This window comes from Dermacentor variabilis, chromosome 4 (genome assembly GCF_050947875.1).
Source record: "Dermacentor variabilis isolate Ectoservices chromosome 4, ASM5094787v1, whole genome shotgun sequence".
In the NCBI taxonomy this organism is placed as follows: Eukaryota; Metazoa; Arthropoda; class Arachnida; order Ixodida; family Ixodidae; genus Dermacentor; species Dermacentor variabilis.
Window position 1 is genome coordinate 177,482,212 of NC_134571.1, and position 26,734 is coordinate 177,508,945.

The 26,734-nt window shown below is 48.4% G+C and overlaps 1 protein-coding gene across 4 annotated transcripts in view; it reads left to right on the top strand.

Annotated features, from left to right (window-relative positions):
• Positions 1–26,734, top strand: part of LOC142579955 (lysine-specific histone demethylase 1B-like) — a 101,494-nt gene that overhangs the window by 45,572 nt on the left and 29,188 nt on the right. For all 4 annotated transcript variants that reach the window (XM_075690642.1, XM_075690638.1, XM_075690641.1 and 1 more), the window contains exons 11-13: positions 13,375–13,565; positions 14,903–14,961; positions 24,758–24,958. In XM_075690642.1, the coding sequence (XP_075546757.1) occupies positions 13,375–13,565; positions 14,903–14,961; positions 24,758–24,958 (451 nt within the window). The remainder of the gene's footprint in view (positions 1–13,374; positions 13,566–14,902; positions 14,962–24,757; positions 24,959–26,734) is intronic.

A 26,734-nucleotide genomic window follows, 5' to 3' on the forward strand; every position in this document is an offset into this window, starting at 1 on the left:
GCGCTGGACTCTTGGCTGCGAGGTTTGGTGAGTGCGGGACTTTCTTCTTCTGAGCTTTGCCAGGCTTTTGTTAGTGTCAGAAACAGAGCTGGTAATTGTGGTTGTCGTTGCTGCCGGGTTAGTTTGCGGCAAGACAATAGTAAGCAGTAGAGAAAGCAGCATTCAGAGCAGCCATGGATTTGAAGTCGTTGCGCAAACCGAAATTGTTGGAGCTTGCAAGAGAGTTGGGTCTGGATGTCTCAGACAAACTAAGAAAACCAGAACTGATAAAGGCTATTCTTGAGTTAGAGGCTGAGGATGACGAGCTGTCGGAATGCCTTGAGACCATTGAAGAGAGAGAGACTGCAAAAAGACAGGAGCGCGAACTTAAAGAGCAAAAAGAAAAAGAAGAGCGCGAACGTAAAGAACAGAAAGAGCGAGAGCAACAAGAGAAAAAAGAAGAGCGTGACCGTCAACACGCTTTGGAAATGAAGCGTCTCGAGATAGAGATGGAACGCGCTCGTAATGGAAGTCAGGCACACGGTGCAGGAGAACGAGTATTGTTCAAAATGACTGACCTGATGCGGCCGTTTAAGCTTGGAGAGGACATTGGTTTGTTCCTGGTTAACTTTGAGCGAACGTGCGAGAAGCAGGGGTTCTCTCGGGAAACGTGGCCACAGCGCTTGCTCACTTTGTTACCCGGCGAGGCGGCCGACGTAGTCGCTCGCTTGGATAGAGAGGAAGCAGAGGATTTCGACAAAGTAAAATCGAGTCTGCCAAAAAAGTACCGGCTGTCTGCGGAGGCGTTCCGTCGGAAGTTTCGGGAAAATGAGAAAGGCAGAAGTGAGTCATATACAGAGTTTGCGTATAGGCTTATGTCGAACATGCAGGAGTGGCTCAAAGAAGAGAAAGCGTTTGGTGACCACGATAAAGTTCTGCAGTGCTTCGGGCTAGAACAGTTTTATAGTCGGTTACCGGAGAACGTGCGATACTGGGTCTTGGATAGGCCAGACGTTTGTACGGTGGCTAAAGCCGCTGAGCTAGCCGAGGAGTTTGTGACGCGTCGGGCTCGCGGAGCTAAGGACGGTCAAAAGGGTGAATTTGGCTCGAAGTTTGAGAGGCCAAAGTTCACACCCATGAGATTAAAGGGGGACACGCGTAGTGCGGATGCGAGTGAAAGCAGTCCGACCAGACGTAAAGAGACGGCGGCAGCCAAACGCAGAAAGCGGTTCGAGATGAGGCGAGCGGGCGTTTGTTATACGTGCCAGAAGCCGGGTCACTTTTCGGCGCAGTGTCCGGAAACAACACCAAAAGTTGTGTTTTTTTCATTAGGCAGCACTGACGAGAACATGAAGCTTCTCGAGCCTTACATGCGAGACCTCTTCGTGAACGAGAAAGAGTGCCGAGTGCTTCGCGATTCCGCAGCTACGATGGATGTAGTTCAACCGTCTTACGTAGAACCCCATATGTTCACGGGCGAGTGCGCATGGATCAAGCAAGCCGTGGAAGCTCATAGCGTGTGTCTGCCGGTAGCAAAAGTGCTTATTGAAGGACCTTTCGGAGCGCTTGAGACGGAGGCGGCAGTGTCATCTATGCTGCCCCCCAGTACCCGTACCTATTTTCAAACAGGTCCGATCACCTCCTGCGCGAGAAGGGGCTTTTGTTTGGTGAAGCTAGTGTTCAGGCCTTAACCAGATCGAAGGTTCGGGAGCTCGCTGCAAAGGCGGTAGTTGCGGGGCCGACGTTATCAAACAACGAAAAAGGGTCAGAGGCGCAGCAAGCTGATATTCAGAGCACGCCCGAACTGAATAAAATTGAGTCTGTAGCGTTGAAGGCGCCAGATACTGGAGAGGAAAATCCCGATTCGGGAAAGTTAGAAGAGCTATCTACTGATTTGCTCATCGCGCCTACGTCAGACGGACTTGATAGGTTGCTAAAAGTCAGCCGGTCGGCTTTGATAGCCGAGCAAAAAAAGGATGGCAGCCTGGAAAACGTGCGCTGCAATGTCAAAGAAGGTATCGCCAGGAAAACTGCGCGTTTTGTGGAAAGAGGTGGAGTCCTGTACCGGAAGTATCTAGACCGAAGAGGAGTGGAGTTCGATTAGCTGATCGTGCCTCAATGCTATCGTCAGGATCTGTTGCGCTTGTCGCATGGGGGTTCGTGGTCCGGACACCTAGGAGTTAAGAAAACTAAGGACCGTCTCTTGCAAGAGTACTATTGGCCAGGGTGTTTTCGGGACGCAGACCATTTCGTGAGGACATGTGACACTTGTCAGCGGGTGGGCAAACCAGGGGACAAATCGAGGGCGCCGTTGAAATTGGTACCTATCATTACGGAGCCTTTTAGACGGCTCGTTATTGATACTGTGGGACCTCTGCCGGTAACAGCCACGGGGTACAGACACATTTTGACTGTGATCTGCCCAGCGACAAAGTTCCCTGAAGCAGTGCCGCTTAAAGAACTCAGCTCAGTTGAGATAGTTAATGCACTACTGTCCATATTTGCGCGAGTTGGTTTTCCTGCGGAAATCCAATCAGATCAGGGCACAGTGTTTACTAGCGCTTTGACGACAACTTTTCTCGAAAGGTGTGGGGTAAAGCTGTTACACAGCTCAGTGTACCACCCACAGTCGAATTCCGTTGAGAAGCTCCACTCCGTCATGAAGCGCGTGTTGAGAGCGTTGTGTTTTGAACATCGAACTGACTGGGAGCTGTGTCTGCCTGGGGTGATGTTTGCTTTAAGGACCGCGCCGCATGCGGCTACGGGGTTTTCGCCAGCTGAACTGGTGTACGGTCGCTCGCTTCGATCTCCGCTTCGCATGCTTCGAGAATCGTGGGAAGGTAGGGGCGACGACCCAGTCGTGGTGGAGTACGTACTTAAGCTCCTCGAACGCTTAAGAAGGGCACAGGAGTTGTCAGGTGAAGCAATGACAAAGGCCCAGCAGAGGGCCAAGGTTTATTATGATCGGACAGCCAGGGCCCGTCGTTTTGAGGTTGGCGATGAGGTCATGATATTGCGCACATCGCTAAACAACAAACTAGACGTGCAGTGGGAGGGCCCAGCACGAATTGTTCAGAAACTGTCGGACGTTAACTACGTGGTAAGTCTGCCAGGAAAGCGGAAAGCACAGCAAGTTTACCACTGTAATCTGCTCAAACCTTATAGACAAAGGGAAGCAGTGGTGTGCATGATGGTAAACGTTCCTGAAGAGCTTCCAGTCGAGCTTCCGGGACTAGGCTCAGTGACGAACAGGGAAGACACCGGTCAAGTCATTAGTGACCTTATCAGTAAAGCACCGCTGTCGCCTGAGCAGAAAACCGAACTACACCAGCTATTACAAGAGTTTCAAGGTCTGTTCTCTGAGAGGCCTGGTAGGACTTCGGTACTTACTCATGATATAGAACTTACCTCCCCAGAGCCAGTACGATCCAAGGCGTATCGGGTGTCACCCCGCCAGAGCGATATTATGGAGGCTGAGGTAAAGAAAATGCTACAGCTCGGTGTTATTGAGGCAGGTGAGAGTGATTATACCTCCCCTTTGATTTTAGTTGAGGTACCGGGCAAGGAACCTCGTCCTTGCGTCGACTACCGCAGGCTTAATTCCATCACTAAGGATCAAATTTATCCGATCCCTAACATCGAGGAGCGCCTTGAGAAAGTTAGTAGCGCTCAGTTTATTTCCACCCTAGATCTTGTCAGGGGTTATTGGCAGGTTCCACTTACAGAAGAGGCTAGTAGGTATGCGGCGTTCATTTCACCAATGGGAACATTCCGTCCTAAAGTGTTGAGTTTTGGTTTGAAGAACGCGCCATACTGTTTTTCAAGTCTCATGGATAAAGTGTTGCGGGGACAGCAAGAATTCGCTTTACCGTATCTAGACGACGTAGCGATATTCTCCGCATCCTGGTCTGAGCATATGACACACTTGCGGGCAGTGCTAACCCGCCTGCGCGAAGCAGGCTTGACAGTAAAGGCTCCTAAGTGCCAGTTAGCACAGGCCGAGGTTGTCTACCTCGGTCACGTGATTGGTCAGGGTCGTCGCCGCCCCTCTGAAATAAAAGTGGCCGCTGTGCGAGACTTTCCGCAACCGCGCACAAAGACCGATATTCGGTCGTTCTTAGGTGTCGCCGGCTACTATCAGAGGTACATCCCTAGGTACTCTGATATCGCGGCTCCCCTGACGGATGCTCTAAGAAAGACAGAGCCTCAAACAGTCGTCTGGGACGAGACAAAGGAAAGAGCTTTTAGCGCCCTAAAGAGTGCCCTAACAAGCCAGCCTGTGCTACGATCGCCAGACTATACAAAAGGGTTCATTGTTCAGTGCGATGCTAGTGAGCGAGGCATGGGCGTTGTACTGTGCCAACGGGAAAATGGAGAAGTAGAACACCCCGTCCTGTATGCTAGTCGTAAGCTGACCAGTCGTGAGCAGGCGTATAGCGCCACCGAGAAAGAGTGTGCGTGTCTCGTGTGGGCCGTACAGAAATTGTCATGCTATCTAGCCGGCTCGAGGTTTATCATTGAGACGGATCACTGCCCTCTCCAATGGCTGCAGACCATCTCTCCCAAAAATGGCCGCCTCCTGCGCTGGAGCCTCGCTTTACAACAATATTCCTTTGAGGTGCGTTACAAAAAGGGGAGTCTCAACGGTAACGCCGATGGCTTAAGTCGAAGCCCCTAACGTAGGAATCAGCCTCAAAATTGTTTGTTACTGATGTTTTTTTTCCTGAGGCAGGATTTTTTTTAACATATTGCTTTTGTTTAGTGTTTCAAAGTGATGATATGCTTTCTAGTGCAAGTTTTCAATTTGTGGACGCGTTCTGAGTGATGCTAGACTACTGTAAGGAACTAGGCAGTGGTATAAAAAGGGGAAAGAGCCTGGCAGGGCTTAGTGAGGGTTGTGCCGTGCTTGCTGACTGAGCGGTTGAGTTTCAGCGTAGTTCTAACGCTTACCGGGAACGAGAACAAAAATGTGAACTCTCCCGAAGTCACTTTGCAGTGTCCCGTGCGAACCTGAACAAGAGAACGAGGCCTTCTCTGTGCGCTGCGCTCAAGAAACGTCGAGGGACGCCCGACTTCGATTATGAGCATCATCGAGCGACATCCCTCCGGACAGCGGATGCAGTCCCCTGTCCATCGGGATCTCCTTCCCCCGGCGGGGCGGTCTGTTGCGTTTCGCCTGCGACACGTGGTTTTGCCGGCGCGACTGCGGCGGGGCGGCAGACATTTTGGCCCGATCGTCGTCGCCGCAACACTCATCGGCAGGTGTTTCCAGGCGCGACTGCGGCGATGCGACCGCAAAAGATCACCCTCTCATTCCAGTCATTGTGCCCGAAACAGGCGATGCCAAAGCAGGGACCATCCTCTCATTCCAGTCATTGTGCCCGAAACAGGCGATGCCAAAGCAGGGACCATCCTCTCATTACAGTCATTGTGCCCGACCGGCAGCGCTACAACAGGGTGCTACGAGATCGTGCTCGACAGGGTGCTACGAGATCGTGCTCGTCATGGTGCTACGGCATCGCTACGACAGTGTGCGTCACCATTAGCCCATTGTACATTCACGTGCTCGTCTTTTGAGGGGTTCCTTCTTGCCCTCAACTGCGAGAGTATAAAAACAGCTGCCCCCGGACGCAAAAAGGAGGGCTCCGATTTCTTCTGTTGAGTGAAGTGCTCTCCCGTCTCTCTACTTCGGTCAACCTGACCGCCAACTCTTTGCGATGTTAAAATAAACAAGTTGTTTTGTTGTTACCAGTCGACTCATGCTTTGCCGGGACCTTCGGATGCTTCCAGTTGTACCCCAGGCCGCCAGGCCAACGCTACCCTTGGGGCTTGCGACCCAGGTACAACCACGGGCGTCAGCGCCGAGTTCCCAACAGATCGTACCAGCAGTCCGATCCGAAACATCTGGTTGGCAGCGGTGAGATCGCCTCCGACTTCAAACAATATACAGTCAACGACCGATTTTTCGGACCCTCTAGAGAACGTAAAAACGTCCGAAAATTCAGGCAGTCCGAAAAAATGAATGCATGCAAAAAAACGCACCTTTTTTCTTTTTTTCCAGAGGTAAAGAGCAAAGTAACAGGCTTCCAAAACCCTGCCATAGCATCAGTGAAGTGGCTATAAAAAGAGGCGTTCAAAAACTCTGTATGTAGCCGACTGCCGGTTTATTATGTACATGTGCATCGTCGGGCGGCCGGTGTTATTGCTGCAGTGGCTTGAAGAACTTGTTGATTGTTGTTTGGATGGCGTTCTGGTTGCATGCGATCATATTCGCCTCGACCTGAGCAAGGGTCATGTCAGCACTGTACACCGATGAAAGAGTCAACAGTGCTCGCGTCAACTCAGCGCTTGTAGGCGGCGCAGGCATTGGCTCCTCATTTTCAACATCGGAGTCTTCTGAATACCCCACAACCTGACGGACTATTTCCTCGTCAGTCAGTTCTGCGCAGAAGGCGAGCTCGTTGTCAGCGTCAACAAACTGTTCAAAAGTTATTTCCGTGGGTATGGAAACCCCAGCAGAGTGGAGGTCGTTGATCACATTGTCTGACGGTACTGCTTTCCGCGCTTCGATGGCATCGGCGAGGACGACGAAGAAGGAGTGGGGGCCATCGAAGTCAAGCGAAATCCTCAAGTTGCAAACAGTGGAGTTCGCTGACGAGCGTCGAAGCACCTAGGCCTAGCGTCGCAGAGCACACTTGACACAACAGCACAACCACACACCACGCTAGCCAAAGCGTGGCCTACGCAAACAAACCAAATGACGCCGCTCCGGAAACTCCGCCGGAGGCGGAAGTGCGGCGATGAACGTAGCCAGCGTGGCCAGACCAAATTGGTGTGTGACGGCTTGATTTGGCTAGTTGTGGTTCAAAGCGGTGATATGCTTCGGCTGCAAGTCGATTTCCTTCGCAAGGGCGCTGCGCGAGGAGCCAAAGGACCTTCCGTCATGTCAAAAAGTCCGGAAAATTGAACAGTGGGGGGCTCGAGTGTTCGAAACTTCAGATGTCCTTATACATTGATTCTATGGGGCTCGTGGCGGTGCCGCGAAGACGTCCGAAATATCAGGCATGTCCGAAAATTCAGTCGTTGACTGTATCTGGTTAACTTCCCTGCCATTCTAGGCATCCTTTTCTCTCTCTCCCTCTTTAACAAAATTAAGATTGCTTCACATATTGCAGCTGCAATTTGAGAATGTACAGTTTTGTCAAATCGCATATTGTTTGTGCACCTTTGTGCTTTCAGTATGTCAATTGCAGTTAAACCTCAAATAACAAAGTTAGTAAAATGGAAACTTTTACTTCATGATGGTGAAAATTTCATTATATTGAAATTGTATATAAACACACTTCTTTATACAATCGACTTCCTTTAAGGGGGGACACTGCTCTTCAAATAATGTTCATGATGTTTTCCATCAATATTCATGAAACTTTCCATTCTTGTTAAGACATTTGTGCTGATTTCAAATATGTAAGTATTTTCCCAATAGGCCATTTAGTTCTGAAGATAAATGAAATTCATTGTTCATAATTTGCACAAACAATAGGGAAAAAAAATGCGCTACAAAATTCATATTGGCACATGCCTTGGTACTAGAAAACATAAGGAACACAATGGTAGGAATACTATTTTGATACATCAAATATTAGCAATTTTATAGCAATTCAATCTTTACTGTTCGAATTGTGGCTACCCCACTGTCTGATCTAAAGCAGAATTGAAAATTTTTAAAGCATAAATTCCAAAATCTGACCCTACCATTGTGTACTTTGCACCCTCAGCTACAAGCCACAACAAAAATTATGGCTCTATCTGCTTTGAAGGCAGAGATATCGCCGCGGCAAATCAGCAACAAGTCAAAAGTCGGTGTTTCGAGAAAACGAGAAAAAAGGAATACATTCACTTTTAATCAAAAGTACAGAAATAATTTTGCATTATTTTGTAGTGAAAGTGGCTAAAAGCCACCAGGAAAGTAGTTGCCCTGACCACGGCCACCCAAATGCGCCAAAAACATCGTTTGGCACCTTTCGCCGATTCCCGGTGGCTTGCATCGCGCGCGCGGCAAGGTTGTCGTTCAAGCGGGTCGAGTTTCACGCCGACGCGATATCGCCCCAACACGCGCATGTGATAACGATCTTTATGGCGAGGCCAGATTACCGTTCGCTTTTGCCTCCTGCGACGCTGCCGCCGCACACCTTGCACTTGACAAACGACATCAGTGCGTTCAAGGAGTCCTACTGAGGATAGCGAAGCCTGCCTCGGCGTCGACTGGCGCGGCTGCAGCGCCGTCGGCGCGAGTGAGCAAATCCAACACCCGCTTTGTTGCTGGCGTTGACGCAAGAACTTTTTGAGCATTCATCTCCCTCTGCGAAAAATCCGCACGCTGCAACATTGCAGTGTCACGCCGAACGCGGCCGCTATCCGTAACGATTTCACTCATTTGTGAGCTGGCTAGGCCTACTTCGGCATCGTCCGCGGCTTCGGCATCATTTGCGGTTGGCGGCGAGCTACTCTCGATGCTTTGAGAAGCAATGGAGCGCTTTTGAAAGTTATAAGCTGATCGCTTCCTTTTGCCGAACTTGTGCCTCGTGGTGAACTTCCCCGGTGGACTGGACATCGTTGGGCGTGTGCCAACAAACCTACGAGACGCGCCGTCGCGTCGCCTGCGGAGTGGAGCAGACGATGGGAACCTCGCGTAGCCAACCACAGCACGCGTTTTTGGTCACGTGCGCTAGTCAACGAATCGGATCGCGCGTTCCGGCTTTTTTTCTTCCCCGGATTTCAACGTCACTGGCGTACCGACGGAGTCACTTTTGGCGGGAAATTAAAGAAGGAAGGCTCCTCTTTCCAACGAGACCAAGATGGCCGCGATCGCGCGCATAGAAAAAGAGCTACGCGCCGCGATAAAAAGGGCTGTTTTTGCGCGGAATTCAGCTCACAGTGATGTTATAACTTGATATTGCGGAGGAAATACTCTTCCCTGAGATTTGAAACTTGGTGAATTCGAAAATTTCATTTTCAAAAAATCGATTTTTTCGCGATTTTTTCGCCGCAAAGACCCGTGTCCCCCCTTAATTTGATCCTGGATGTACTGATGGAGGTGGTCGAATTATGTGGTGGGTCAAATTAACCAAAAGGCAAAAAAAACAAGAAAAATGACAAAACACATTGTTAATTCGCTTAGCAGTATTTGCCTTTAAAGTTAGCTTCGCCAGAATACAGCCTTGTCGTGCGGTGAAGCATACCAAGCGGCGAAAGGTGCCACTGTTATGGTGCATAGCACAGGTCGCTTAATTTACACTCGCACATGCGCCATCTCTAGTCAACTGTACAAGCACCGAGATGCCTAATAAGTTCATTGGCAGGTCTTCAGAGTTTTAAATAGACCCATGCTCTTTTGTTGGCTTTAAATGTCCTCTTGATTTTCAGAGATTTCTTTATCTTAGCACCTTCCTATTTGCTAGCTTTCCCAAGGCTTTTCTCTGCTGCTTGGTGCACGGCGTGCGTATGTGCTTATAATTAAGGAATACGTATTGGGCATCAGTAACGGTCTCCTATAGGAGATGCGCATGGTGGGCGAAACGAGGGCTCATATCGTCCCAGCAACATTATAAACAGCTCTGAATGCCTACCAGTATGCTTATTAGGCATCTAGGTGCTCGCACTGTGACCAAAGATGGCAGATGTGCACCTGTACAATTAAGAAATGTGTACTATGTCAAGTGATAGCAGCACCTTTTCATTTTTGGTACGCTTCACCGCCTAACGCGGCTGTATTGCGGCAAAGCTGACCCATCAAGTTCAAATTATTTGGGGAAGGTCAATTTTGAGATCAATGTAGCGGAAGTTTGGGCCCATAAAACTGTATGGGTGCCGGCCAGGACCTTCGGTTGGGATCGAATTAACAGAGGTCTACTGTATTACGGTGCAAAATACATGGTTTTCTAGGGACAATGAAGGTGTAAAAAGTTCTGTGGTATTGAAGCAGTGGCTCTTACCTCTGACACCTACACCCATGAGCAAAAATTTATGGACCACATGGTCGCCGGAAAAACTCAATTTCTGCATTTCTTCTCCTTGAACCTTCATCCCAGTTGCGAAGCACCGCTGGCACGGGGTCCCAGATAGCAGGTCGCCTAGGGCACCCATTTGCACAAGAAGAAATTTTTTTCCTTCACTTGTAGCGGTGGCAGCTTCAGGATCACGCTCCATTGCTTGAAATTTTCTCTCCGTCGCTGACATAGCGCCAAGTCCTCATTGCACAGCAGTGCGTTTTTTATCCGCCGCCTCTTTCTCCTCACACGTCAGGAAACATGTTTTCAAGTGCACAGTGGACGACGCGTTCGCACTGTCCGAGGCAGATGAAAGAGAGGATGTGGAAGCCGTTGTTGATGAGCACGAGACACCAGGCGCACTCGTCACTACAAATTCTTGCGCCGGTGGAGCAGGAGTCACGTTGCTAGAAGCGTCAACACAACCACGCTCTTGCGTAGATGAAGCAGAAGCTGCCCCACAGGAACCATCGGTGCGATCATCGTTGGCACGCGGGCGAGCAGCGAGCTTCATAGAACGCTTCCTTGCACCGAACACATGTAGCCTCTTGAGTTTCTTTGAGCACATCGTGGCCGACCACACAACAATTGGCAGGCTAAACGCAACAATGGTCTCGTAAATATGGTTTAAAATCGTCTCATAAAGACGGTAGAAACTTGGAGAATATGCGAATGGCTACAAAGATATACGATGGCAAGCGGAACACACAAAGGGCGCCGGCGATGGAGGAGCCGAAGCAGACAACAGCTAGATGCATTATGCAGGAGACCACTACGTCATCGCACGCAGCAGCCAATAGGAGTCGCGGGCTCCCCTGCGTCCTTGGGGAGTGCGAGCTTCACCCGATTTCAGCTTCGCGTCTCAGCCGCGGGAAACTTGAAAGCTCTTGTGAGCCCTCCAATCGTGAGCGATTTAGGTCTCTTCCGCGCTGCTGCCGCCGCGGCCGCAGGTGGCAAGGGAAAGAGAAGCTCAAGAATGCACGAACAAAACAACCCCAAAATGGCGACGCTCGGGAGAGGGGTGAAGAAATTGCGTTCGCGTCAAGTAGGGGTATTTTGAGTGCTCGCTTGCCACTCGAGAGCTGGTGCTGCTCATTATACACTTTATTGAAATAGCTTCACGATGAATTAGGCGTTGATATTTACAGAAATGGTCGTTTATAAGACATACTGCCCGAATAGGTGGTTTTCCAAAAAATATACTTTTTTGTGATTTCTCGGTTTTCAAAGGCTGCGTCCCCCCTTAGTGCTTGCCTAGTGTCCCCTTAATTTCACATGTGCTCATCACTGTCTCCTGTCACAGTACGAGCGCTGCGACACTTAATACAGTGGAATCTCGATGATACAATCACGGCTAATACGAATTTCCGGATGACACGAATATTTCTGTGGTCCCGGCCGAGCCCCAATACTTTGCAACATGCTAGAGAACGGTTGTTGCGAATCAATGTTCGCACCGCGTCGGTTTGATACGAAAATTACCGAAGACACTAGAAATTCTAAAGTGTGCTTAGCGAAAGCCAGACGCTGCTGCCGTCTATGCTCTGCTTCCCTGGCTTTGCTGTTCGGTGACATAGCCAGTCACTGCTGCCGTCTGCGCTCCAATTCATTCACTTTGGTGTTCGGCGATATCGCCTGTCGCTGCTGCCGCTTTCGTTCTGATTCCTCGCCTTTGGCACCTTGTGATCTAAGCAGTCGCTGTTGGCGTTTCCGTTCTGCCTCCCTTGCTTTCGCATCTAGTGACATGTTCAGTCGTCGCATGCGCATTCGTTCCTTGTTCTTCTGGTGTTGGGGGAATCCGGCGTTCGCTGCCGCTTTCCCAAACCGCTTGGCGCGGAATCACTGGGCCGCTTCGGTGCCATGCGTCCCTCTCAGCTGCCATCGCCGACACGTGGCCGACGCGCGCGCTCATTCAACCGCAACTGTGTGACGTCATGGTTGCTATGCACAGCGGTGCCTCCCACCGGCGCGCCGGTTGCTAAGGAGGGGAGGAGGTTGTGCTGCTGCGCGGAGAGGCCACAGTTGGCACCATTCCAGCGCACGGACGGACGCGATCGCGAGCATGAGCCAAAGCTTTCGCCGCCCCACCGACGGCCACGAAAGAGAACAGCGTGCAGTCGCGCGTTTTCTCCCTTTCTCGTTTAGTGCAGAGGCCAGACAGCGCGGAAGCCGCGACTGGGTGCGAAGACTTTGAAGCGGTGGCAATTTTGTTGTATTTGTGCTTTTTCTCCTTTCCCGCGTGCCATTGGACGGAGTAGCTGCTGTGCTTCGGACCGCATTCTTTGTGTTAGAAGTGGGCGACGGTGAAGGTCGACCACCGGCGGCTGAAACGCTGCACGCGCTCGAAGTTCTGAGGTGTGCTATGGCCACAGATGAAATCAGCGACGACACGTGCACGTGTTTTTATGGATTTGAACAGTCTGCTAAGTGACCTGACAAAGAAAAAGAGGAAGGACATTAGAGACTTTTTCTTCGAGAAATAAATGCTTTTTACATACGTGTGCCTGAGTGAGTTCACCTCTGACTCTTTAATTTAGCTAGTTTTAATTGTTTTGATGATACGAATTTCGGCTAATACGAATATTTTTTTCGACCCTGTGAGATTCGTATCATCAAAATTCCACTGTAAGTGTACTGGCGGGGCTTCAGAGCTATTTTGGATGTGGTTGTAGTGATTTGAGTCCTCGAGGAGAGTAAAAGGCCCCTGGCAACTTAAACATAACTTGACCACATTGCAGTAGCCAATTGATTGTGGCTTTCTTCACATGCAGTCATTGTCAATGCAGGCATCGAGTGTGTAGATGTCTCCGCTTGAAGCTGCTTGACGGTTCTGAGTGACAAGACTTCATAGTAGCAATCAAAGAAGTTGCCGAAACTGCATTGCTATTTAACACGTAAGGGTACAGGTTCCGGAAACATAAACTTGCCCAACAAACTGCAAACGCTGCAAATGCATCTGTTTTAGCAACTTGTGCTTGGCTTATGCCAAAGTTTGGGCTGTGTCGGCAGCCACGGGATCAACTAGGTCTTTGCTGGTTTCCCCTCTGAGGACATGCCAGCGACATGAAAACAAAAATATCGCTCTTGACAAAATTGGCACGTGGTACTGCAGGTGGAGTCCAAATTAGAAAACGGTGCACTGTATAGCGTCCGAAATTTCAGTCATCGTATTGAGCCAGTGGTGGTGCAGAGGCTAGTAGAGCTTGTCCGAGTATCGGTCGGCAAATGTACCTGTCATCGCCGTGTGTTTGAGCACGCGCAGGTGTAGTTTACCCGCGGTCGAGATTAGGCCACTCGAACAGCCCGATGTCAACCGCAGTTGGTGTCCGTCCTTCCCACTTTCCAGCCCCCTGACAACGCTGTGCCTGCAGACTGGCCATGGCATACGGCTCATCCGCGACCACTGTGACCTGTACACGACCAAGGGTCACATCGTGTCGTCTGAGCGTGACCACCGGGTCGAGTTTCACTTCAACGCCATGCTGGACGCCGTGGCGCAGTGGCGTCTTGGGCAGACTAAGGACATCTGTCTCTTTGGTGAGGATGGGACCAGCCGTGGCACCCTGCTGAACTTTATTTTGCAGGCTCCATCTGGATCATTACATTGTCTGATAAGCTGAATGGGGCCATGTTGCTATCGAGAACAGTAACGCTGCAAGCAGTCTTCAGTAGGTGCCTGCTGAAAAGAGTAATAAATTAACGAATGTGCAGTATTTACAAACACGTGCTTGCATTAATCATTGAAAACCAGGGGTCATACAATGTAAAAATTTTATTCATTTTTCATTTCTTTTGTCTGTTGTCATTGGATCAGATGAAGCCGCCTTCCTTATCGCCAGTAATGGACGCTCGCTGCGATGGGTGAGAGAAAACGAATTGAAGAATCCCCGCATAATGGTTGCATCTCCAACCTCGATGCTGTGGACTGTTGGTTGCATGGTTCGACTAGCAATGATTGTTATGCACATCACAAAGTGATGACAAAGTGACACCTATTGAACACCGCTAGACAGTCTCACCAGGTAGCAAAATATTGTCGCAACACGGTAAAGCCAGAGTCAGGATGACAGTGCAACAAAGGCTATGTTTACCAAGTCAGCAAGCCAAGTTAATCTTTACACCTAGTGTGGTGGTTAGTGGCTGCTGCCCATATTTGCTTCATTTTCCTCTGTGCTACCATTAGAACGTGGCAGTATGGAAAATGGGAAAAATTACATACACATTTTGCCGGATCTTGTTCAATTCAACCTACTGGATATTTCAGTCAGTTTCAGCAGTCTCGTCGGGATCAAATTAATGGAAGTCGACTGTATTCGCTTGTGCCATTTTGTGTTGTCTGACATTGCTTCACAGTGGCAACACAGTGGCACCCGCAGTGTGCTTGCTAGACCAGCCACAGTTATATAGCAGAATGCATTGTTGGGCAAGTTGGTTCATTGTATTTGGAAAGATTGGCTGCGCTTTTGTAGACGACCACAAGGAAGAAGACGGGACAGGCGCCTGTACCGTCTTCTTCCTTGTGATCGTCTGCAAAGCGCATTCAATCTTTCCAAACACAGTTACATAGTTGCTGTGCTGTTGCGCTGGTACGCACATGGTCGCAAGCTCGACTCCTGGCCATGGCAGCCAAATTTTGATGGAGGGGGGATGCAAAAACACTTTGTTGGCTGTGAAATGGGTGCACATTAAAGAACTCCACGGTCAGTTAGAGTAGACTCATCACATATAGTTTCTGTTTTGGGGGACTCATAAAAGTACTTCAAATACTTGAAGTGTCTGTAGTGTCAAACAAAGGTGTGAATATACTTGGAATGTGGGCTTTCTGCTGCTATTGCCTTTGCAACAAATGAAGGACAATAAACTTGACTTTGCAGACAAACTCATGGAGATGCACCAGAGCTTCTTGGAGGAGACACAGATGGTCTTCAGTGACGTAAGTGTTGACCAGCTCATTTTTATACTTATCTTTTTTCCGTTGTTATTGGCAGAAATGCTTGTTTTGTGATTGGGTGTTAGGGATTTCTGGGGTGTAGTTCAGGCACAGAAACCAGTACAGAGCTCCTGACAGTCCTCATTTGCAATGGTTGTAATGAATGTGTGCTTAGTTAATTTCTCGGGTGAATAATTTAGTCATTTAAGCATCAGCAGGCCTTGACAGGTGTTTGCATTCGTGTTCTTAACACTTTCCTGCCCGCAGAAAAAGCAGCGACGTTCGTGTAGTCTAGTAAATACTTTTTTTTCCTATCACAGAGTATGCTTGATAATAAAGGGTGTTGTATCAAATTGAAGAGGAAAAATTCTTTTTCCAAGGGTACTACCGTATTTACTCGAATCTAGGCTGGCCCCGATTCTAAGCCGACCCCAAATGTCTGAAGCCAGAAAAAATAAAAACTTACCTCGAATATAAGCCGAACAAAAAAGTGAGGACAGCGTTCACAAAATGAAAACAGTATTTATTTAATATGAACATTCTGAGTTCACTCTACGTCTAGCCTTGTACGCTTGCGGGCACGCCAGGCCCGCGTCCACACACCCACGTACCGTATTTATTCGCGTATAACCCGCACCAAAATGTGAAAAAACGCGTTTAAAAAGTGGGGGTGCGGGTTATCTGCGAATTTTTTCCTTGGGAGGGGGGGGGGGGTCGGCTTCACCGCAATGTGCGGCGGCCTCCCCGTGTAGTCCGCCATCCCCATCGTCATCGACGCTTGTCAAGCCGATGAAGGGCCAACGAAAGGCCAGCATTGTTGAGCCTCGCGTTAGGCGCTGTTTAGTGTACTTACCCCAGTTTGCACTGTTTGCCTGCTTTGTTTTGGCATCATGAGTGCGACTCGACGGCAGTGTTTCACAGCGAAAGAGAAGCTAAAGATTATAGCCGCTGCCGAAGAAATCGGCAACAGAGCTGCTGCAAGACAGCATGACGTCGACGAGTCGTGCATTCGCGACTGGAGGAAGAAAAAAGAGAGTCTCGAAGCAACGAACCGGAACAGGCGAGCGTTTCGGGGTCCGAAGACTGGCGCGTACCCCCACCTCGAGACGCAGCTTGCGAAGTTCATTGAGGAGCAGAGAAGTCGTGGCCACGCTGTTTCGACTGAGATGGCGCAAATGGAAGCCCTGAAGTTGGCCCGGGAATTGAACATTCCACGTGAGTTTCGTGCAAGCCGTGGATGGCTTCAGCGCTTCATGCGAAGACATGGATTTTCTATGCGGCGGCGAACAACCATGTGCCAGCGGCTTCCTGAAGCCTACGAGGAAAAGTTGTTGAACTTGCAACGATATGTGATCGCACTTCGGAAGGAGCACAGCTATTTGCTGTCTCAGGTGGGAAATGCTGATCAAACACCTGTGTACTTTGAGATGCCGATGGACACGACCATGGAAAAAAAGGGCTCCAAATCAGTCAGCGTGCTGACCGGCGGAAATGCCAAGCTGCGCTGCACAGTCATGCTATGCGCTTTGGCTGACGGCACGAAACTGCGCCCGTATGTCATTTTCAAACGCAAGACGCTACCTGGCATTCCACTGCCCCCAGGAATCGTGCGTGCGGAAGAAAATTCGTGGATGAACAGTGGCCTAGTCGGTGACTGGCTTCGAGTAATCTGGGAGCGAAGACCAGGTGCCTTGCTGGCACGCCGGTCGATGCTCGTACTAGATTCCTTCAGAGGCCACTGCACTGATGCGGTGAAGGCTCGCCTTGCCGAGACCAGCACCGACCTCGTCATAATACCTGGCGGCATGACGTCCATGCTACAGCCACTCGACGTGTGTCTGAACAAGCCGTTCAAGGCACACGTGAAGCGGCTGTATGCCCAGTGGATGGCCGACGGCATTTACGCCCTCACACCGACGGGACGCGTGCGAAGGCCTGATATTCCATTGCTGTGCCAGTGGATCGTGGATGCGTGGAAAGCGATACCGGCCGATTTGGTGCGCAAAAGCTTTAAAAATTGTGCGATCAGTAATAGTCTGGATGGTTCCGAGGACGACTACGTCTTTGAGAGTGGCGATGAAGCCTCGGATGGCAGTAGTGAGAGCGGCGACGATTAAGAATCGGATAACCAGTGACGTGGTGGCGGTCGTTTGAATAAATGTTCTGAAAACGAAATGATCACTGAGTGAGTTGCATCTTTCTAGCGCTCATTTTTTTTTTTTCAGGTAAACGTGCGGGTTATACGCGAGTTTTTTTTTTTTTTTTTTTTTTTCCGCCGAGTTCAAAGTTAGGGGTGCGGGTTATACGCAGGGGCGGGTTATACGCGGGTAAATACGGTATGTGCAAACAGTGTGGCACGACTCATACGCATCGAGACGTGGTGCAATCTCTGTAAAGAGCTCCTCTCTGTTATTGCGTGCTTATCGCTAGCATCTGCTCGTTTCGGCCATTTTTCTCATCAATGCTGAAGTCCCGCCTGGCTTGGAATGTTTGACGACACCTCTGCATCTAGCACAACTTTTCGTTTGTAGCATTGCCTGTTTGGTGCCATTACGAAAATGCCACGCCGCACTCCGATACTTCGCCACCATACTGATACGGCAAAGGTCAAAATAGCGACGTCACTCGTGTGTTTCGGTTGGCTACTGATGTGGCTAGTAGCGGCTGCGATACATACTTTTCTAGATGGCATGAGCTATGCACCATATTTATTATTTTCAATTATAAACTGGCATGCATTCTTAAATCCCCAAATCTAAGCCGATCCTACAGTTTGGTATATGATGATTATTAAAAAGCTTTTGGCCTAGATTCGAATAAATTCGGTATTCTAAAATGACATGTTAGTAAAAAAAAGTATTCTTAAAAAATGTCCAAAAGTATTGTTTAAAAAAAAATGAAGTTACATAAAAGCGTCATTGCTTTGCACAGAAAATATACTTTAACAAAAAATTTGAGAATATTCATCTTCAGCGCAAAGAGCCTGTGCCATATTCCAGCAAATATCATCTTTGTAGGTAAAAAATTTGTAGAGATATAAGAGCAATGGCAAGGTCGGCTCCCAGCTGTCTTTTCACGTGCAACTCGACTCACTGCGTGGCCGCCAACAAGTGATCCTGACCGAATGTTGTTAACACCCTGCAGGTAAGAGGCACAACCTTTAGAATGCGCAGGATATCTTTATATCGGTGCCCGGAAGCATTGAAGCGGTTCGGCAAGGAAAGCGAGACTCTGTTCGGCAATTCGATAAACCAAAGTTGTCTTCCATGCCAGTGCTGCTTCCATAGTCCAAGATCTCTCGTGCAGATGCATGAGCAGCACCAGCACCATCTTGGAAACTAGAGCGCTCATTGCGTCAACCATGTCCCTTCTCCGGAGGCGCTTTAAAAATCCGTACACAGCAGAAACAGCAGAACCAAGAACCAAAACTGACTATATAGTTCTTAAATAACCCAATAAATGGCGTTAGCTGTCCGAGAGTGCTTGGAAAGCAGCAAAATACGAATTTGCCATCATTGATAGTCGGCTGTAGATGGGAATGGGTGCACACAGGAAAGTAGAGAGTTTTAGAATTGGGGGCGCAAGGCACTGGGCCCCCAAGCCGCGTTGCGTCGGTTGCTCTTGGGTTTAGATGAGCGGCAGAGTTTGAGGATTGGGTCGAACGCAGACAGCGTTGGGTTGAGCGCTCGGGGCGCCGCAGTGTGGAAAATACACAGGTGCTCGAAAGCAAAAAAAAAAAAAAAAAAAAAAAAAAAGGAACCTTCTTTCTTACAAGTGAAAACGAACAGAATGCATTTTTGAGCAAAAAGAGCGAACAATGTAAGAAACGTAATCACTGTGTTAGTACCGGTTAGTATTACAAATTAAGTGTGCGATGCTCTTAGTTGGTGTTTTCTTGTGTCGCGCTGCGAAAAAACTGAGTTCACTTGCGTGAAATGGCGAAGATCAGTTGAAGTAAATAAAGTTTGCTCTGCGACCATCTGCTGTACGTCATCACTGTCACCCGCGAGGGCGGCCCAAGACGGCTTGGGGGCCCACGCTAGTTTTCGATTCTTGGGTCTTGGGTTAACGCGAACGCAAGAACCCAAGACTGGCTTGGGTTCTGCGCATGCGCACTTGTGGCGCGCAATTTTCTTGGGTCCCCAAGCCGCTTGGGCCCCCAATTCTAAAACTCTCTAGTGTCAATTCATATTCTCGCACTGTAGCACTCATGAAAAAGCAGGCATGCTACCAGGAAGAATTAAGAGAAATAAACCTTTTACTGAGCACGCTAGTGGCTAGCACAGTCAGCTAGTGTGAATCAGAACTGAAGTTATTCTCATGCAGTTGCTATTTATGTGCCACAGAAAGTTCTCAATAACTCACGCATGGCATGGCAAATCTTTGCAAAGGAACTAAGGAGTGTTGCATTGAATGCCCACTCAGGCAGATCGACAACAGTACACATTCGGGGATATGCCAGGCACATCCATCAGCACAGACGTTACATTTCGTGCTTTGAAGCATGCAACAATGAGCTAGTGTTTAGTGGCGCTAAGGAAACAAAGCAAATACATCACGTCGCAGTGTCCACGAAATGCACTGGCACATTGGTGTTTATTGCCGAGCAATGTGGAACAAAATGAGTTTTGCCTGCCTCAACCTGCTATTTGTGGGGCAGCGCACTACAGATAATATCGGTCTGCTGCGCTTGAGGAACCTGTGTGATGTGGGTTCGATTCTGCCCTACACTGGAGAAATTTGAAATTATTATTATTATTTTTTTTTTAAGAGTGTGACACATACCCAGTTACACATAACTCTGATGTGTTGTCTGATAAGTCCGGTATGTTGTCTATTTGGGCACAGACCGAGTGGTGCATACGCAGTGGCCCAAGTTGTGGTGTGAAAGGGGTTACATGCAAACATACCGCAAAGTGGGGAAGTTATACTAATTGCACTAAATGCACAGAAGCAAGTTACAGAGTGTACATGAAATGCAGTCTTCCACATTGCACTGTCTTGTAGAAAGCACTACATATGACAGAGTGGTCGATGATTGAACAATGGACTCGGTGGATACAGCTCCAATTTAAGGGGGGACATGGGTCTTAGAGACCAAAAAATTTTTTTTAAAAGATGGATTTCTTGAAAGTGGTATTTTTGTAATATACAAACACTGCCGCATGTTCTGAACCAAGTTTCCCGCATCATGGATCAATATTTTAGCCGCAGTATCAATTTGTGTAACAGCCACGAGCTATATTTTTACAGAAAGAAGCATAAAAGGGGGGCTTTTTTCATGCCACGCCGCTTCTAAACGATGTATGCTGTCGCGGCCATCTTAGTCGCGTTGGGAATAACTACTTCTCTTCTTCAATTTCCTGCCACATTTTCACTCGTCCCCCTTCTTGCTATTTAGAAATACCGCACCGAAAAAGAAGTCTCAGTGTGCGACTCCAGTCACCCATTCAGTGCATGTGACTAAATAAAGTCCTGCGATTAGCTTAGGTGGCTGGCATCGTCTGCTGCAGCGCGTGGACATGCTTGAAAAGCGAACCGCGACGCCATTTTGAGAGCTGCTAGCGTAGTGTGTAGTAATGTCGGAAGTTTGCCACTCTAAACAAGTTTGGCAAGAAAAGAAAGCAAGCGCGCTACAACTTTGAAAAGTGCTCTGACTCTGCTGAAAAACTCGACGACCACCCGCTTTCGATTTAAACCGACGGCTGCAACGCAGGTTGCAACGGGCCTGGCAACAGTGAGCCAGGCCTAACGACGTTACCAGCCGATAATGATTGCAGGAGCAGTGTTCGGCACGACATAATGATGGTGCACCCAGTGGAATTGCTCTAACAGAAGAAGCAAGCAGGGGAAAACCTCCAACAACTGGTGGGAACTTCAGCAACAAAGCGGAAATTGGACGTGCACAAGTGTCAACGACGGTGCGGACGGGCTGGCGGAGATGGAGTCAAGCATTTATGTTATCAGTGCAAAAGCGATAAGTGCTTTGGTCTCGCGTCTAAAGTGCAGTCTCTGTGGCAGCTCCGTGTCTTTTGACTCACAGGAGCGAGAATACAGCCTTGCCTTCCAGCTTCTCGCCATTTGTGAAAACTGCGGCGATGTTGTTTCCGAGTGGAGCTTGCCGCGCGTGAAAGACAGCAAAACAGTCAACCCCTTGGTAGTGAACATTCTCACCACTCGTGTGATGGTTAGCACTGGAAATCAAGAAACAGCGATGAACAGCGTTTTTGCTGCAATAAATATCTCGCACCGTGGCCTTTATAACAAAACATGGCAAGGCTATCTCAAGCAGAAGCTGGTGCCAGCGTCGGCGTCTACTGCCTAACAGCTGAAGGGCGCGTGTGCACTATCAGTGAAGTCATTGTAAACGACTTGAAACTTGCGAACTCTGGGAATATAGCTGTATCCTACGATGGCTCGTGGATGGTGCGCGGCCATTCGTGACACACCGCAGTTGGCACGGTCGTCGAACTGTTCTCCGGACTTGTGCTCAACTACGTTGTCCTGAGCAACTTCTGTGCTGGGTGTGTGCGCAGTCCAAAACCTGGTGACCCGAACTACAGAAATACAGAAAAAGAAAGCAGGGGACATGGAAGTTGAAGCGGTATTTATACTGTTCCAGAGGTCACTTCAGCTGCACAAACTGAGGTACACTACAGTCCTCTCAGATGGTGATAGTCGTGCATTTCTTGCTTACAACAAGCCAAAGTGTAGGGCTTTGTGCCAGTCGAGAAGGAAGATTGTGTGAATCACGTCCAAAAAATGATGGGGACTGCTTTGCGCACTCTCCTTGCCAAACACAAGTGCTCTGCTTCTGAAACACTTAGTGGCAAAGGAAAATTGGCGGGTGACCTGATCACGAAACTCAGTGCCTACTATGGATGGGCATTAATATCCAACAAAGGGGATGTGAAGGCTACGCAGAAGGCTGTGATGGCAACATGCCGCCACATCATGTCCAACGACAAGGTTTCAAACCACAGTCTGCCCATCTGGTTCAGACCCTTGGTGCCGTCAGAATGCTGCGCAAGCAAAAAGTGAGCCCATCCCAAAGCATCGATATAATTTGCCTGTCCATGTTTGTCAAGCCCTTCTACCAGTGTATGAGCGCTTCACAGAAGAAAAATTGCTTCAAAGGTGCCAGCACAACATGATGGAAAACAATAATGAATGGTTGCATTCGATGATTTGGGCATTGGCACCTAAGGAACAGCATGCCTCGCTTTTTGCTGTTGAAGCTGCTGTGGCTGAGGCAGTAATGAAATTTAATTCGGGGAACGACATGGCTTCATCTGCCATACTCCAGGAGATTCATTTGAACCCGAGGCCGAGAACGATAACCGGCGAGCAGCAGCATCAGCCCGCAAGCCTGCATCTGTGGAAAATCTGCAACAAGCCTTCAAAAAACGCCATTTGGGTAGCTGTAGGCAGACAGATTGCATTCCTGGTGGCTACTGACCATTTAGGTATGTGAATATAAATACGTTTTGTTATGTTTGAATAAAAATGCGCTTGTCCGTTTTTTGCGTTTTCTCAAAACATGAATTTTTGAATATTTGCATCCTTCTGGGAGCGATTTCGCAGTAATGGGCACCTAGAATTGTAATTCTTGTTGCAGTATTGAGCTACATCAATAATGCACACAATGGTAGGACCAGATTTTTGTATCTCAGTTGTAATACTTTCTTATTGTCCGTACATTAAACAGCCACTTAGAACCCATTTTGAACAGAAAGTTTTGATGTGCTGTATAATTGTTCTTTCTTTCTTTATTGATTTATTTAAGACAGTACACAGATTGTCTTAGGGGACACAGCTAAAGCAAACATTAGCCTGACTAGGCCGTGCCACCCGTACATTGGCAGCAAAATGGCAGTGGCAGGCTTTAAGGAAGTCACACATGAAATTAAAGTAGTACACATTTTCCAACACTTGAGTACACAATTCCTGTAAGAAGAAAGAAAGAAGGGTAAAGTGTACACAGTTTTCTAAGGACTTGAAGCACAACAACAAGAAAAAAAACGTACGAAAATGTTTTATACCTGGAGTCAAACATTTCTATTAGTCTTCGGATAGTAACAATTCTTTTGCCGTTTTCTTAAAGCTCTGCTTTGAAATTCCAGAATTTAGCAGGTTCAATACCAAGGAGTTGTCGTTTAGAAGGTTAGGAAGTTGAACTGCTAGTTTTTGATCTCCGTATTTTGTTCTGCAACGTGGTTTTCCTATCAGAGTTTTTCTGAGGTTATAGTTTGTCATTCTGCCATGGTATTTGCTTTGGAAGCAATGTTTGTCTTCCCACAATTGCCGTGAAATTTCGAGGAATAATTTGTAAGTGTGAAGTTTTGATGCTGTTAATATTTTATATTTGTTATAGTATGGTTCAGTGGTATCAGTACGTTCTAAGTTACCTATCGCGCACAGTGCGCGGTTTTGGAGTGTTTGAATTGATCCTAAGTTAGTTTGTGTAGTGTAGCTTGTGTATGGGCTCGCAGTATCGGCAATCAGGCTGCGAGTGGCAGAAGAAACCGGGAAGAAAGGGGAATGCTTGAAACCGGGGTAGGCCAAAGATGGGGTACGGGCACCACAGTCTTGCGACGAGCGCCCGACGATTCCACGGGTAAAGTTTGTAGACAAGACAGAAGCCACCGTACCTGTAATATTTCAAAAATGTGTTTCAGGGGACATGCATCAGATGCTGCCACTACTGCCAAAGTGCCATAAGCGCAACAATTGTTGTACCAAAAAACCATTTCTACCATTGTGAAGCTTAAGGTTCCTAGTATCCAGCTATGTGCCTAAAGCAAGATTTTGATGAGTAGCTTTTGCTCCATTGTTCCCAGGAACAATGATAATTTTAGTTAACTTTAGAACTAGTTGGCATATATTAAAAACAATCGGATATTTGGAATTGGCATAAAAAACTGAACAAGGCTGTGTAGTTTCATTAAATTTGGTAAAGGGGTCAGAATACCCACTTCCCCCCTTAAAAAGAGCATGGGATGTAGTAGAGCAGCAAGTTGGGCTAGTTGGTGGAATTTCATGTTGTAATAAGGGGGTTACTGCACTATAAACACGCAGACAACAAAAATAGAAATGGACAGGACATGCGCAGAAAAAACAGAGCCCAATGCAAAAGAAACGTTGCACTAGAGCGCATGTCCTGTCCACTTCTACTTCCGTTGTCCACGTGTTTATGGCACAGTAACCCCCTTACTACAACATTTGATGTAGGTGGCTTTTATGCCCTTGCGAAATGTGTTGATGCTCCCTGCTATTTCACATGCATTGCCCATTTCCTTGCCGACCAGTTTTGCGCTGCTGAGCTCAAGCTCGTGAGTCCCATTCCGGCCGCAGCGGCCACATTCCGGTGAGGGCGGAATGCAAAAACACTCGATGTGCTATGCATTGGGTCCGTGTCAAAGAACCCCCGATGGTCAACATTAACCTGGAGTCCCCGCCTATGCTCTTCTCCTCATAATCAAATCGGGGTTTTGACACGCAAACCTCCAGAACTTAATTTATTTAATTTTGACAAAGTATGTTGCAATACACGGGAAATAGCTTCTTGCCATTTTGCCCTCAAATTGCGTTTTCTGCCATTTTTCTTAATCTGCTTTGTTCTTTCACTATGTATCAGTGTGATGTGTCTTGTGACCCTGCGAATGAAATTGTCAGTCGATGGTTGCTGACTGTTCAATTGTTCGAAATGGCGGCTGCAAGTAAACTAAGAGCCCACTTTGTCTGCAGCCGTACTAAATCGCCTCTCTTAAGTTCCTCTCGGTATGTGTCTGGTGTGCAGGAAGAGAACAACGTGCTCCAGTTCCACATTGGCAACCTGGAGTATGCGTGCGGGGCGCCACTGCGCGAGGTGTCGGCCCTGCAGTGGGACCAGAACGAGCGCTTCCCCCAGTTCAGCGGTCAGCACGCACTCGTCCCGGACGGCTTCGGCCGTCTCCTGCAGGCCCTGGCCGAAGGCCTCGACATCCGTTACGGGCACAAGGTCTGCATGCTCCCAGCTGCTTACTTTGTTCCGCAACAGGAGAACTGAAAGATGGGCGAGTCGGCACATTTGTAGATGATCGAAAACGGTGCACAAAGGATGGTGTGGCAACTCGCAGCTGAAATTTTGTAAGCGAAAAAAACGCATACGGTTGAACCTCACTGAGACGATCCTGTGACGTACGATTTCCTGGCGGCAACGTTCGCAATCGAGAACAAAAAAAAAATGACCCCATACAGTGATGCTACCTTTTTACTGGTTTGTGGGTTCCTGAAAAGCAATCATTGGGCACCATCGTTCAGTGCATTGCCAAACTACAATCATATGATGCATTTTTCGGGTACTAGATCCCATTTAAACGAGAAAGGCCACCAGACGTGCACGATCGAGAACGGCAGTCGCCCACCGCATCAGCTTCCCCACAGTACTCACCTGCCTGTCTCGTGTGAAAACTCCAGCAAACACTCGGTTTCCTCTTCTGGTACCAGCAAATCTCTTTCTGGGTTGTTTCATGTCGCATTCACAGCTATTGCCGCTGACTATTGCGATGAGCACCTTCGCCCATCTGTTTCACAGCATGTGGCACATATTGCTGTTGGAAGTGTATTACATGCGTTTAATAGGCAATAACCGAAATGTGCCGTTGTTCACGTTCTCTGCTGCAGGCGGCGCAGAGCGAGCATTATGTTTCGATGTAAGCATCGTTTAGACTTCCCAACCTGGTCTAGTGGCGCTACCGACGCCGCTGAGCAGCTCCACTCGCAGGAGCCAATCAAAAAAGTCTATAGGAAACGCGGTTACGTAGGCGTGTTGCGCATGGGAGTACCCGCTGCGAGATTGTCTCCTGTGCATTTCTCCGCATAAGCCTGCCGTTCAGTGCCAGAACAGCCTCGAAAACACGAAGGGCCAGCGGGCACCCTTGAAGTTCTACACATATCTGGACAGGTAGTGCAAAAAAGAGAGAGGACAAGCGTGCACCACTGCTGTTGTTTGCAGTCAAGTAAGTTGCGGTTGTGCACATGCGAAATTATTATCCGCATCACGCAGTCAATTGAGGGCATTCTCGCATGTGGCTGGGGTCCATTATTAAAAGGGGTCACTGAGGCTCGTAGCCTCCACTGGATGCCACCGCTGAGCGTCGGCAGGAGCGGCAGCTTCGCTGAGGTGCAGCGAGTGGCGTGATGTGATGCAATGTCACTGCGTGTTACAAACCATGAAAGAGGCAAAAGACTTGTCAAATACTAAAAGAAGCATGAAGAAACTCGCGCGAAAAGCCGTGTCGTAAGTACGAAGAGAAATTATTTTATCATCACATCACGCAACACGACTGTGACGACCCCGAGGTGTCTAAAGCCATGATGAATTTATGACCCTGTCACTTGGGCACTTTAGAGCACTGTCGAATCTAACCTGGATCGGGTGCTGGGCACTTTCGACCATGATAGTGCGTGATGCAGATCCAGTAAATTGCGATTGTAGGCTACCGTCTGCACTGTAATGCTGAGTGAGCTCAACCAGTTCGATCCATACTGTTTGACCATGCAACAGCTACCATTCTCGATCGTGACCAAAGAAATTTTACCCGTATCAGGCTTGATCGCGACTGAAAGTGCCGTTGTTGCACCGGTACTAAAGAATGACTGAGAGCTGAAGCGATTCAAACCACTGCTGCCGTCTTCTCGCAACACAACTCGCGGACTCAAGATGCCACACTATATGGTCTGCAATCTTTTTAGAAATAGGCTACCTAATCATAAACTTCCGCTAAAGCACTCA